The sequence below is a fragment of the Pomacea canaliculata genome, linkage group LG8 (genome assembly GCF_003073045.1).
Source record: "Pomacea canaliculata isolate SZHN2017 linkage group LG8, ASM307304v1, whole genome shotgun sequence".
NCBI classification, from domain to species: domain Eukaryota; kingdom Metazoa; phylum Mollusca; class Gastropoda; order Architaenioglossa; family Ampullariidae; genus Pomacea; species Pomacea canaliculata.
Window position 1 is genome coordinate 11552912 of NC_037597.1, and position 15127 is coordinate 11568038.

The window sequence follows — 15127 nt, forward strand, 5'->3', positions numbered from 1 at the left end:
TGTAAGAGGGTAGCCACGTCATTATGACGTCATGGCACCTCCACACGAACTACTGTCCCACCCTAAAGCACACACACACCCCCATCTCGCCCTGTACCGTGTCTTACCTGAGCGACACCAGTGGGAGTCACAGAGTAGCGCAGATAAGAGTTCAGACTGTACAACTTTTGGCCTCAACTATAGTAAGCGGCTTTGTTTGATTTTGTTTTGTTTTGTTTTTGTTTTTTGTTAATTTCCTTTGCTTAAAAGAAGATGGGACAACGCGGATTAAATGCTCCAGATAATGACGTAGTAGAGGCAGTCCGTTTTATAGCCGTTTCCTTGAGTTCGTGAGAACCCACATTGCACCCAAAGTGCCCTCACAGATGTTCTTCCGTTAGTGTGTCCGTCTGATTAGTCCTGGTCTCTCTCTCACTCTCAGGAAATCAGTATCTTCATGTGAATAATGTGACTAATTGTCTTAGTGTATGCTAGTGTGCTAATGTGTGTATCTTACCCAAACCCTATAATATTATATATAATGCCTGTATGTAGGTGTGTTAGTTTATGTTAGTGTGCTAATGTTTCGGAGACAGTGTGGGATACAGTGTGTGTGTGTGTGTTTCTCCAGCCCTGGTTTCAGTACACAGAGATTGCCTATCACGCCACACTTGTAAGTCACGGGTACCTACACCCTACTTTCAGCCACCCTCAGTCGGGATTCGTCTCCATCTGTTGTTTCGCACGCGTCTTACAGACTCACTATGACTTTGCATGTGGGGCTATCTGTACTGTCTGAACTTTGGCCTGACGATATCACTCCACACTCCACGCTCCACACTCAGAGTGATTCCACCTTTGTCTGTCAGATACACCACAACAACGTACTTGCCTATCTTCTTTGACAAACTGTTTCAGGTTAGAAGACGTACTAACTTTTTAAGAATGTCTGGCTACAGTGCCTCTATAAGGCAAATAAAGAAATCAGAATGGCTTGTACTTTCAATAATAATAAAAAAAAAATAAAAAATGCAAACTATGTAAAGCGCATACTCACACTCCTAAGGAGCATGCTCTTGGTAATAATGAACAAGAACGAGACATGGACAGCATACGAGGGACACGAAAACAAACAAATAACATATGAGCTATAAAAAAAATAAACAACCGTACTCAACGAAAAATTGAAATATTTGACTTGATTCCTAATTTAACTATAGAGTTATCAGATTGATAGCCTGGTAGAATTTTTTCATCCCTTATTTCAGGCATCAGTGATTCTGAAATTAAAAAGTAATGTAGACGGCTTTGCTGGGTTGAATTAAATCTCCTCCAGGTGTAGCATTTTTTATCTTGGTAGATTTCACGCCATATATCTATCATTGCTAAATTTATCATTGCTTCTTTTAGCTTATTACGGCTTTGTGGGCGATTAAAGTAACATTTGTAAATTCTGGCATCTAGGCTCGGGTTTAAAATCACATTCCAGTCCTCCCTAACAATGACCTCTAAATTTTCCTGTTTTCAATGAGCTGGAAGACTTTGGAGAAATAAAGTGGCTTATCTCTATCGCTGGGGCCATATATATTGGCTAAAGTTATGTGTTTCCCTAAAAGTTCCATATCCAATAGTATGTAGCTACCCTCAGGATCTCTGATAATATTATGGACTTTATATTCACATGAGTGAGCCAAAAGAATGACTACACCCTTACTATTTATATTATCACCTGCAAGATCTTATAAAGTTTTCAGAATTAGTTGTCCAGTGTGTCTCTTGCAAAAGTTATATATCAAATTTCTGTTTCCGTAAATAATCAAACACATCTTTGCGTTTCATATGGTTCCCAAGGCCATTACAGTTAAAAGAACAAATATCAACAGATTTTTTAGTATCCATTATAGTACATAAGTTGTATAACTGTACAATAAACAGCAAAACACCTTGAAATATACAATAATGCAATGCAATAATATTTGGACAATTTAACATCTATTACAGTAGCTAATACAGTAGAATAGTGGTTAGGCCTATGGTCGAGCAAGTTTTGTCTTAGTTTAATGCCAAATGGGGAGGTTATCGGTAAGTAAAACATTAGATAAGAAATAATATCAGGAATTTTGCAATGATTATTATATATAAATAACTTCACTGGTTATTTTCAATGTCCCAAATTTTTGTACAATTATGTTGAAATAAAGAGAAAGATATTAAATTATATAGCGTGTACATAAATGCTTACCTGCACAAATCCCTCTGTCACTTGAATAAGACGGTTTATTATAAATAACCAGGTATGGAGTATTTTGAAAAACACTTCCGTTCCGGTTGTTGAACAAGTCGTGTCACTCTGTTGTTTGTGAAAGGGGGGTCATATCAAAATGGTGAGTACATCCCAGCCTAAAAAGCTAGTGGTTTAGTAGTGGGGCCCACTACTAACCCACTGGGGCCCACTACTAACCCACTGGGGCCCACTACTAACCCACTGGGGCCCACTACTAACCCACTGGGGCCCACTACTAACCCACTAGGGCCCACTACTAACCCACTGGGGCCCACTACTAACCCACCGGGGCCCACTACTAACCCACTGGGGCCCACTACTAACCCATCGGGGCCCACTACTAACCCATCGGGGCCCACTACTAACCCACTAGCTTTGCAAGCTAGGTTCCTTTTGGTGAAAAGATTGTCGTATAAAGGATAAAAGATTTACATTCTAAACACGTAAATACACACCCTACACATTTAAATTACAGGTAGTCCTCGGGTTACGACGGTCTCGAGTTACGTCGTTTCGTGGTTACGACGCTCATTCCGACTTACGAGGTTTAGCATTGTACACTGTTTATTACTCTTACAGCACTTACAGTACAGTATTTTATTATTAAACGTACTGTACTGCACAATATTTTACTGTACTTATGTTTATTGATAATTATGTAGGGTACTGTGTTAGGACAGGTGTTTGGATAGGCTAAGTGTTTGCAGTATTGTACTGTACTGTACTGTTATTATTATTATGTTATTATGAACGTAGGATCCGACTTACGTCGAAATTCGGTTTACGACGTGGCGTAAGAACGGATCAAAGTCGTAAGTCGAGGACTACCTGTATTGGAATCCGAATGCCTCGTCTTTTTCACTATCACCTTGAGAGATCCATTCGCTGTTACTCATGTCACTGCCCGCTCTGCTTTCAGACAAGTCACACGACTTTTGACACCGCCCCTTGTGCACCCTTGACCTTTAGTAGTTCTTGCCGTACCCAACAACAACAACAGCTTGCACACAAACAACTGATAATTCATCTGTTATTTAGCAGCTGCACTGCAGATGGCGCAACAAATTGATATATTTGTTGCTTCTACACGCAGGCATGCTATGTTTACTTGAACTTAATAACACAAATTCTCCCGTTAGTACCTGTTCAGATATTGTCAAAATGCAGGATATGCTTACTCCACGCGATATTCAAAAACAATAACCACTTTAATTAACATTTTTTACTAGTTTGCAAGCCAGTGGAAAACAAGCACTGTTTTTAGTTTGTTTATTGTAAGCACGAATCATTTAATGAGCTTTGGTCCGGACTTCTAAATCAAGAAGTAATTGAGATGTTTAAGTAAAAGCATAAAAGCATAGGACACTTTTACCCTGGTCCAGCCTAGAGAGAAAACAATCACCACAATGGCCTGAAGCCTTTGTCTCTACCTGTGACCAGTGAATGTAAAGACATCAAATACAGTCGATAGCCAGGTTGTGTTGTTGGAATCTGATGGATCTTTCCTTCTGGTCAGTCAGTTCGGGCTGGTGGTGCTGGTGGTGCTGTCTCTTTCTTGTAAAGTTCTGTGCTGGCTTGTCGTTGTTGTCGTTGTTGAGATCAGAGAGAGTCCTGATCTGCTTGGTAAGTCCAGAGCGAGTCTTCACAAAGATTTTGCCCATCTTTTTCCAGCAATGCTCGACTGTTTCTGTGTGCCGGGCCCGTTGAAAAAGCAAGTAATTATCTTTGGTGAGGTCTTCCACGATGACCACCGATCTCTGTCCTGGCTGTGCCTTCAGTTTCTTTCTGTTCTTGATTATTTCTTCTCGCGTCTTTCTTGACACAAAGCGGACGATGATCGGTCGTGGCTGGTTCTGCTGTAGCTTTCTCCCTAGTCGATGGACCGCATCCAAGTCTCTTTCTGTTATTTGTTTTACTCCTAGTTTTTCACGGAAAAGTTTTAGAACAGTTTCCTGACATTCTCTGATCGTTTCAACTTCCGGTTCCGCGAGTTTTCCCTGCATACCGTTTATTTTACAAATTATCTAAACACAATATTACCACTCGAAAAATATATTTAAAAAATATCTCAGGGTTTGGCCTGGGTTGGCGAGCACTCTGGATTATAATATTATTTGATAGTCGTCACTTAGCGGCCTCTAATCCAAAAAAAAGTCATCGAGACCCGCCAAGCCGCCGCCACCCACACTGAGTGATCGTTCACCTCAAGAGGCGTGTTTTCAGTGCAGGATTCAATAGTGGGTAGGTGGCGGGTATGGAAAGGGAGAGAGTTCCATTGTTTCGCTGCATGCTAACTAAAAATCATGTGCCCATTTGTTGTTGTTTTGGTGACAAGAGTAAGGACACGATCATCAGACGAGGAGCGGAGTTGTCTAGCTGAGATGTAAGGAAGAGCAATTCAGAGAAATAATCAGGGCAGGTGCCAACAAAGACATTAAAACACAGCACAATGGCCTCTAAACTTTCTTCTTGTTTGACATTATAGGCTTTTATCCCATAGCGGGTGGAAATTCGGCAGAGCCAGTGGTCCTATAATAGTCATTTAAATTAGTCTAGATGTTTCCGTGTATATAGTACCCTTGTCAGTGTCAGGAATGAAACCAATAAGGTATTACATATCTGATTACCTCTAATTATTGAATTTACTGGCGCAGTAAACCACTGATGGAACATTTTTTTTAAATCAAAATTTGATTATGAATGACATTAGTACGTGTGAGGCTGGAACGTTCGCAAGGAAAAGTTTGCATTCTCCTAACATTCTGCTCATGACGTTGTCGTTGCTCTGCTGACTGAAATGTCTTTATAGACCGAGATGTTGATGTAGGACAGTTACAGTCAGTCGTAAAGCTATTGTTTCTTCCATGTCTAACACAGAAAAGATCAGTCAGTAGTAGTTTTTGTTATTGGTGTTGTGTGTGCATTCTCGCCATGTTTATGTGTATAATTTTGTCTTTATTATTGTTGACAGTACTGTCTCTTCATCATCTAACTTCTCAAACAGATTATCACCAACATCACACACATGAAACTCTCAATTAACTAGTCCTCCTTTTATTGCACAACTAATCACAAAATCGTCTTGTCTTTAACCAACAATCGCTGCGATCTCAGCCAGAATCTGTCAACATAAAGAAACAAACCTTTAAGACCAACAACCTGTATAAACATCAACTGCTCTGTAGGCAATAATTTGATTTATTTAGGCTTGAGAAAGTTTTTTGTACATTCTAGAAAGTATGTCGCGGACTCTGTGAGACCGCAGGAACAGTGAACACGAAAAAAATTAACAGACAACAGGAAAAATAAAATCAAACGCGCAAGCAAAAAAGCAGACGTGCCATAACTTTGAACTCTAATATTCCGTGGACTGTATGTTGTGTAAATAACTAGGTAATGTAAACAGAACATTATTACAAACCCAGTGACAGACACACCCTAATTCCAGGTCCTATCACTGCCTCGCTCTGGACACGTGTTCCTGAATATTCCTCACTTCTCTTGTCTGTACCTTTCTACATGCTGCACTGTGTAGTGCTCAATGTTTACTATCTCTAGGGAATCCTACACATCGTGTAATCTTATTTCCTTTTGCTCACAAGTTCCTCCGTCACCAGGTAGGGAAAGGTTACATGCAAAGACCTAGCACTGTACAAGTTGTACATCTGTACATAAAGAAAAGTAAAAACTACTTTGCTCTGTGTGTACTCCCCGCCCTGTATAGCTGACCTATGACCTAACGCCGTCTCCTTCGGTCTCCTACGTTAGTCTCCTGAGTCTGTCAGACATCTCACACAGACACACACTTGGTACACCACTAGTCTAGTAAACTACTTAGGTAATTAGAAACAAAAGTAAACAACGAAAATACCTTAGCATATTGTTCACTGAATTCCTCCAGCGTCACCTTGCCGTTTTCTGAAAAAAAAAAATATATATGTATAAATGTATAACTATGTATATATAAATACTACGATAGCTTACATAAATTTTGACTCCACTAAAAGCGATACCTGTTAATAGCTTCATCTTTCATTGATAATGTGACTCCTGACCTCCTGACCTTCTAATTATATACTGTAGTATTCTTGATAGCAAAATTTGATAATCATCAAACGGTTGTGTGTGATGTAAGAGATTGTGGATGTTGTCATAATTAAACTAAGGTTTCAATAACAACCTGAAGATGATACTCGAGCAGTTTTACTCTTGTTGCATTGCTATCTTAATGTCAGCAATAAATGTTCATTAGTTTGCACGACACCAAAAGTTCATGTTGTTATCTGAAGGCAGCCATGTCAGCGTTCACACCAGTCTTGATACACTTACTGTTAGCATCCAGTCGGTTGAATACGATCGTGATGGCCGACCTGGCGATCTTGTTATCAACAACACCGTCCACCTTGTCGTTGTAGTCGAAGGAGGCTTTGGTCTGCGCAGCGGTCTCACCGGCAGGACGAGAGGCAGAGTACTCGTGTAGGTTGACGAAGCCGTCCTCTGTAAACAGTTTGAACAATCACATCAATTATGTTGTTGATAATTGCATTTCACACAGAGTACAGATCGAAGGGTGGTGGTCAGGGCATCCCGTTATGGCTCAGGATAGCTACCTTCTCCATCCTGAGACCGAACAAATTCTGTTTTTTCAAGGTTGAGGGTCAGAGTGGGGTTCAAGCTTTTCACTGTCTCCTCTACACAAGTTGTTAGTCTTTTGGAAGACGCACGATTTTTACTAACTTCTCATTTTTCATGCATATGTGAATACCTTCTCATTACATCATTTTTATTAGTGTTGTGCTGAAGTCTTGTTCGATCTCTGCTTACTGTTAGTGTCGATGTTGTCGAAGTAGGCCTGAAGCTTCGGTCAGCTCCACGCTGCCGTCGTCATCAGTGTCCAGCGCCGTCAAACGCCTGGCGGAGCTTCCGGTCGAGTTGACTGTAACATCACCAACAAGTTGTTTCATCTCTCAGCTCCATTAATAAGGCTTCTACACTAGTGTTATTACATGTCGCCAGACATGTCCACATATAAATGCATTGCACCTGCTACTTTGTGACGACTCAAAAAGAAAGAACTAAGAAGTCAACTCTCATGTCTCTCTAAGATTTACTTGGCTATCAATGGAGAGAATCAAACAGTGGATACAATTAACTTATAAAAAATGTGCTGACTGAGGTCTTGTATCGTTATTTAAGTGAATAAGCTATGAATCAAACATAAAAACTTACGCAAAGACAGCAGCTACGAGGCCGAGAAGGATGATTGCCCTCATGATGGAGTTGTCTCGCTGATCTGTAGAGGTAGAAGTCGGTGTAAGGCGGTTGCAGAGGTTATACAAATGTACTTTAAGCTCAATTTCTTTCGTAACAGAATATAAGAATGTGATTGTGACATCGATAATCTGTAGCTGATGACCTGTAAGATTTGTTTCTCTCACATCTGTTGTACTCACTGATGCTGCCTCTGTTGCCATTTAGTGTACAACACCACCAACCTACCAACCCACTAACCCTGTCAAAGTAAACTCCAAGTTAACCACCCGATGAATACCTGAGAACACGTATGAGCTCCACTAACGTCTGATGACAAAGAAGAGCGAGTGGAAGAATGTTGTAGATTGTACTTCCCTTGTACATTGCATGATGAATGAGTATTTTTGCATTATTTAAGTACACCTTAATGTTTACTATTATTGTATTGTTTCTGCTCAACTAGCGCCTGACATAAACAGTTTAAGTGAAGGAGGTCTGAGGTCGTTAGTGAGAGCAAGTTGAGCATACTGAAGACGAGTCTTGTATGACTACTGTAGGATTATGTATATGCCGACTATTGCAAACTGTCTGACTTACCGTTCGCTGGGGTCTGATGTTGAAGAAGTAAAGATCCTGCACACAGCAGGGTATATATACGGTCTGTAAGAGGGTAGCCACGTCATTATGACGTCATGGCACCTCCACACGAACTACTGGGTGCTGCTGTCCTACCCCAAAGCACACGTCCCCATCTCGCCCTGTACCGTGTCTCAGGTGAGCGGCACCAGTGGGAGTCAAAGAGTATGGTAGATAAGAGTTTAACTGTACACCTTTTGGCCGCAAAAATAGTTTTGTTTGAATTTTTTTTTTGTTGTTTTTTGGTTTTTTTTTTGGTTTTTTTTTTTTTTGCTTTTTTGTAATTTCCTCTTGCTTAAAAGAAGAGGTTAACGACGGGACAAAGGCTGATTAAAATGTTCGAGATAATGACGTAGTAGATGCAGTCCGTTTTATGGCCGTTTCCTTCAGTTCGTCAGAACCCACATTGTACCCAAAGTGCCCTCACTGATGTTCTTCCGTTAGTGTGTCCGTCTGATTAGTCCTGCTCTCTCTCTCTCTTTCTCAGGAAATCAGTATATTCATGTGAATAATGTGACAAATTTTCTTAGTGTATGTTAGTGTGCTAATGTGTGTATCTTACACAAACCCTATAATATTATATATAATGTCAGTGTTTAGATGTGTTAGTTTATGTTAGTGTGCTAATGTTTCGGAGACAGTGTATGATACAGTGTGTGCGTGTGTGTGTGTGTGTGCACAGCCCTGGTTTCAGTTCACAGACCGATTGCCTATCACATCACGCATTGAAGGTCACGACCCAACCCAGGTACCACTACACCTACTTTCAGCCACCACTAAGCCTGGATTCGTCTCCATCTGTTGTTTTCGCCACGCAGTCTTACAGCCTCAACTATGACCTGTAGAACAAGCAACCACCTCAGCAACACCCACACACGCCAACATCTACAGCACCGACGAGCGACCCACTACCACCCTTCTGCCGTCAGCCACCCACCGATCTCACAACACCCAACACTAACACACCATACCGTCTGAACGTTGGCCTGCACGAAGCACTCCACACTTCACAACGTCCACACTCCATACTCCCTCTCAATCAACCTCCAACACTCCACACGTCTGTGGAGTGCATTCCAGCCTTTGTCTGTCAGATACACCCACCACCACCACACAGCGCCTACTTCAGCAATCTTACTTTTGACCAACTTTTAGGTCTGCTACAAACTGCTACCCCCATCTCGACCACACGGCAAATTTAAAAAATGAGAATTGGTTTTGCTCACTCACATGAATAATTAATATAAGAATACAGATCATCACATGCAACCACCAGTTCACCTCACGTAATCGCCGCGCACACCTACACTCACACTACTAAGGACGCGCACCAGCTCTCTCCACACGCACCCGCACTCTACAGAACAGGAAACACCAAGAATATTAAGCTTGACATTTACATAAAGGCCTTTTAGCCCATGGCGGGTCACCGGAAATTCCGTCACACGAGCCAGTGATCCTTTCAACAATCATTTAATTATAGTCTAGAGGTTCCATGCTACTATAGTACCCTTCGTCAGTGTCAGGAATGAAACCAACCTAAGGGTATACATATCTGATTACAACATTCTGATCATTGAATGGCGCAGTAAACCAATAATAAAACAATTTTTTTAATCAAAATGTGATTTTAATGACATCAGTGTAAGGCTGGCACAGAGGCAAAGAAAAGCGTGCATTTCCAAAACAGTCTGCTCGCTCATGAAATGGATAAGCAGTTCGACATGCGAAAGATCTTTGCGGTAAAACTACAAGTAACGGATCATTTCTACCTGTAAGTTGCATATTGCTAATGAGGCAACAATAGCAAACTAATTTTATTCTTGACGATGTTGTTTTGACAAGGCACGCGACACCGGACACAGTATCATTGTTAGGCACTCTTCACAGAATTGTTATTTCTCTTAAGGGATTGTTATTTCACACACGTAAGAGATTTTTATCTTCACTCTAAAGGTTTTTATTTCATACTCTAAACAGATTGTATTTCAATTTTAAAAGGATTGTTATTTCCTGTATGCTAGTTACTTGTTCTGTTACAACGTATGCGTGTTGTTGTGGCGATCAGTCCTTAACTATCAGGTAACAACAAAAGTGTGAACGGTCTCCACACGCTGCTTACTCAAGATCTGTTGTGATGGTACTACTCTACTACTACTTCTACTATATCTATTTCACTAAATAATAATACAATCACAGTGAGCTGCTATAGCCACGCGCTCGCGCACATAAAAGCCTGGTTAAACCGCGGTTAGCAACACCAATACAAGGAAAGGAACATCCTGCGGCTCTTTAACTGCAATTAACGGAAGACGTTGTCGTTGCTCTGCTGACTGAAATGTCTTATAGACCGAGATGTTTGATGTAGGACCAGCGTTACAGTCGGTCCGTAAAAGCTTCAGTCAGTAGTAGTTTTATGTTATTGGAGTTGTGTGTGCATTCTTCCTATGTTTATGTGTGTAATTTTGTCATCGTCTCTATTATTGTTACAACTGTCTCTTCATCGTCTAACTTCTCCAAACAGATTATCACCAACACATACAAACATGGAACTCACTCAAATAACTAGTCCTCCCTTTTATTGCACAACTAATCACAAATCGTCTTGTCTTTCACCCAACAATCGCTGCCACCTCAGCCAGAATCTGTCGACAACGCCTAAAGAAACAAATCTTAAGACCAACGACCTGTATAAACTTTAACTTCTGTGTAGGCAATAATTTGATATATTTAGGCTGTGTACACTTTTGAAAGTACATCGCGGACTCAGTGAGACCGCAGGAACAGCGAACGTGTAAAAATTAACAGACAACAGGAAAAATAAAATCAAACAAGCACGCAAAAAGCAGACTTGCCAAAACATCGAACTCTGATATTCCGTGGACTGTATGTTGTATAAGTAACTAGGTAATGCAGACAGAACATTACTACAACCCCAGTGATAAACACACCCTAACTCCAGATCCTATCACAGCCTCGCTCTGGAACAAACTCGGTCACGTGTTCCTGAATATTCCTCACTTCTCTTGTCTGTGCTCAGTGTTTACTAGCATTAGGGAATCCTACACATCGTGTATTCTTATTTTCTTTTGCTCACAAATTCCTCCGTCACCAGCTAGGGAAAGGTTACATGCAAAGACCTAGCACTTGTACCAGCTGTACATGAAAAGTAAAACCTACTTTGCCCTGTATGTACTCCCCGCCCTGTGTAGCTGACCTACGACCTAACGCCGTCTCCTTCGGTCTCCTACGTTAGTCTCCTGAGTCTGTTGACATCTCGTACAGACACACACTTTGGTACACCACTAGTCTAGTCAACTACTTACGTAATTAGAAACAAAAGTAAAGAACGAAAATACCTTAGCATAGCCTTCAAGGAATTCCTCTTGTGACACCTTGCCGTTATCTGAAAAAAATGTCTCTATGTATATATAAATATTAGAATATCTTACATAAATTTTGACTCCACTAAAAGCGACACCTGTTAATAGCTTCATCTTTCATTGATAATGTGACTCCTGACCTCCTGACCTTCTAATTATATACTGTAGTATTCTTGATAGCAAAATTTGATAATCATCAAACGGCTGTGTGTGATGTAAGAGATTGTGGATGTTGTCATAATTAAACTAATGTTTCAATAACAACCTGAAGATGATACTCGAGCAGTTTGAATTCTAGTGCATTGCTACCTTAATGTCAGGAATAATTATTCATTGTGACTTTGTTGTCAGGAATATCTGTTCATTGGCACGACACCAAAAGTTAATGTTGGGATCTGAAGGCAGCCACTGTCAGTGTTCACACCAGTCTTGGTACACTTACTGTTAGCATCCAGTCGGTTGAAGACGACGGTGACTGGGCCGACTGGCGCGACCTTGTTTGTCCCAACCATACGCCGTCAGCTTGTCGTTGTAGTCGAAGGAGGCTTTGGTCTGCGCAGCGGTCTCACCAGCAGGACGCGAGGCAGAGTACTCGTGTAGGTTGACGAAGCCATCCTCTGCAAAGAGTTAGAACATCAGCTTTATTTCCTGAAAGTTCATATTAATTATGTTGTTGATAATTGCATTTCGCACAGAGTACAGATGGAAGGGTGTTGGTCAGGGCATCCCGTTATGGCTCAGGATAGCTACCTTCTCCATCCTGAGACCGAAAAAAGTCTATTTTTTCAGGTTGAGAGTCGGAGTGGGGTTCAAGCTTTTCACTGTCTCCTCTACACAAGTTGTTAGTCTTTTAGAGGACTCACGATTTTTACTAACTTCTCAATTTTCATGCATACGTGAATACCTTCTCATTACATTATCTCTGCTTACTGTTAGTGTCAATGTTGTCGTAGTAGGCCTGAAGTTCGCTCAGCTCCAAGCTTCCATCGTCATCAGAGTCCAGCGCGTCAAACGCCTGGCGAAGAGCGTCGCGGTCGAGTTGACTGAAAACATCACAACAAGTTGTTGTCATCTCTTAGTTCGCTTAATAAGGCTTCTACACTAGTGTTATTACATGTCGACAGCATGTTACATATAAATGCACTGCACCTGTACTTTGTGACGACTCAAAAAGAGAGAACTAACAGGTCAACTCTAAAGTCTCTCCAAGATTTACTTGGCTATCACTGGAGAGAATCAAACAGTGAATAAAATTAACTTAACGTGTGCTGACTGATGACTTGTGTCGTTATTTAAACCAATAAGCAATCAAACAAACATGAAAACTTACGCAAAGACAGCAGCTACGAGGCCGAGAAGGATGATTGCCCTCATGATGGAGTTATCTCGCTGATCTGAAGAGGTAGAAGTCGGTGTAAGGAGGTTGCAGTATGCTTACTGTTTGAGAAATGGCTTTTGTGACTAGATTTCTTCCTTAACATCTATCATTAGTCTGTGATTATAACATTGATGAGCTGCATAATTTATTCCTCTCATATCCATTGTACTTACTTATGCTGCCTATGTTGTCCATTTAGTGTACAACACTACCAACCTACCAACCCACTAACCCTGTCAAAGCAAACTCCAAGTTAACCACCCGATGAATACCCAAGAACACGTATGAGCTCCACTAACGTGTGATGAAAAAGAAGGGCGAGTGGAGAATTGTTGTAGATTACTCGTCCCTGTACATTGCATGATGAAAGAGTATTTTTGGATTTGTTAATTACACCTTAGTGTTTATTATTATTGTATCGTTTCTGCTTAGCTAAAGCCCGGCACAAAGTGTCTAAGATCAACCTGAACGGTTTGCGTTTATATAGATATCAGTAGACATAGGCGATGTAAACCTAACCTGTAAGTGTCAGCCTCCAAAATCCGTCCGTGGGATACCCGAGCACAGCCGAAGCGTGTTCGTGTGCCCTATGACCCCGTCTAGGTCGGCATTAGTGAATTCTGATTGGCTATATGCAAAGTATGTTACGCATGCGTCCATATAAGGAAGTTTCCGACCCTTTGTGTCGTCTAGAAAAGAGCTTGTATCATAGCTTGGGGCCTTCTAAGGGTTTTGACTCAGCCTTTGTTTGGAAATTCATGTCATGACCTTTCGACCGATATACGATGTGACACAGTTGCCCACGTGGCGAGGTGTGTTGCTATGTCTCAAACATTCTCTATTCTCGCTATTCTGCGCTCGGGAAAAGTAAATAGGATAGAAGTAGATGTTTTCATTGACAAAATAGACATATTTCTAGATTATTCTATGAAAAACCACTTGGCGAGTGAATAGAACAAAATATGAACTTTGACAGTATGAAGTAATCTGAAAATGGCCAAAATGAAAAATTTTTGACAATTTTTCGACCGGTGTCTGGCCTTAATTAATTATCCGCTACAAATCGCACGTGCGATAAACGAGCGCTGATAACAGTGTACTACGTCACGTTGGTGCACCATTCACAACATTGCCAGCAGTCAACACCAGTCAGAGAGAGAGAATGAGAGACAGGATTGTTCGGACTGTGACAGTTTGCATTTCTCGTGGTTCTGAACAACTGCTACATTAGCACGAGAAATACAGACTTTCAACGTCTGAATAACCCGACCTGTCGTTGTGACTGGTGTTGACGGCTGGCAGTGTTGTGAATGGTGCACCAACGTGACGTAGTACACTGTTATCAGCGCTCCTTGATCGAAGGTGCGAATCACGTAATTTAATAGCGCATAATTAATTAACGGATTGGCTTTGAAGGCTGAAATTAAAGGTTAGGTTTGCCTTTATCTATCGATATCTGCCAAAAATTGCAAACCATTCAGGTTGGTCTTAAAGTGAAGGAGGTCTGAGCTTTGTAGTGTGAGCTTGTTGAGCATACTGAAGACGAGTCTTGAATGACTACTGTAGGTAGTGTAGGATGATCTACATGCCGACTATTGCAAACTGTCTGACTTACCGTTCGCTGGGGTCTGATGTTGAAGAAGTGAAGATCCTGCACACAGCAGGGTATATATACGATCTGTAAGAGGGTAGCCACGTTATTCTGAGTAAATGTTTGAGATAATGACGTAGTAGAGGCGTTCAGTTCAATGGTCGTTTTTTTTAAATTTTCTTGAACCCTTATTGTACCCAAAGTACCCTTAGAGACGCGTTCTTTGTGCTCGCGTGTGTGCGTGTGCGTGTGTGCGTGTGTGTGTCTGTAAGGATGTAGCGGTTGAGTCAGTATTTTGTGATTTTGTGTCTGCTTTAGTCAGCTCTTCGCAGCATAAAACTGTTTCATCTTGAAGCACTATACGATCTCTAGATTTACTCAAGTATTGAGTACTCATTATTCGTGAATACTGGATTATTACAGGTGTGTTCTGATCTGAACAGTGAACACGATTCAAAAGTGTGAGTCATTAGTCTTTACTTTACTTGTGCATATGCTAATCATAGCAAACAGAGCTATATTATGTTAGTTTTTCCACGCTGAGAAATGATCAACTCACATAAACACTTACGAACACAAAAAGAAGGATAGATAGAAATTAAAGGAAAAATGGAGAAAACAAA

At 41.0% G+C, this 15127-nt stretch overlaps 1 protein-coding gene and 1 long non-coding RNA gene across 2 annotated transcripts; both read right to left on the minus strand.

Annotated features, from left to right (window-relative positions):
• Positions 1-5301: 5301 nt before the first annotated feature.
• On the minus strand, positions 5302-14614 carry LOC112571154 (probable calcium-binding protein CML27). The gene is made up of 6 exons (XM_025249968.1): positions 14529-14614; positions 12866-12929; positions 12466-12578; positions 6593-6760; positions 6135-6181; positions 5302-5384 (listed from the first exon to the last, which is right to left on the minus strand). The coding sequence occupies exons 2-6, from the start codon at positions 12907-12909 to the stop codon at positions 5352-5354; spliced, it is 405 nt and encodes a 134-aa protein (XP_025105753.1). The 5' UTR covers positions 12910-12929; positions 14529-14614; the 3' UTR covers positions 5302-5351.
• On the minus strand, positions 10710-12025 carry LOC112571156. Its single transcript, XR_003100759.1, has 3 exons — positions 11978-12025; positions 11512-11558; positions 10710-10797 (listed from the first exon to the last, which is right to left on the minus strand). It is a non-coding gene; the product is annotated as an uncharacterized LOC112571156 (long non-coding RNA).
• Positions 14615-15127: the final 513 nt, after the last annotated feature.

Excerpts from the sequence above, each read along its gene's own strand:
- LOC112571154 (XM_025249968.1), bottom strand. The coding sequence starts at position 12,909 with ATGAGGGCAATCATCCTTCTCGGCCTCGTAGCTGCTGTCTTTGC. Across the intron at positions 6,182-6,592 it reads CAACCGACTGGATGCTAACA|AAAACGGCAAGGTGACGCTG; the intron begins GTAAGTGTATCA and ends TTTTTTTTTCAG. Across the intron at positions 5,385-6,134 it reads TCAGTGAACAATATGCTAAG|ATTCTGGCTGAGATCGCAGC; the intron begins GTATTTTCGTTG and ends TTATGTTGACAG.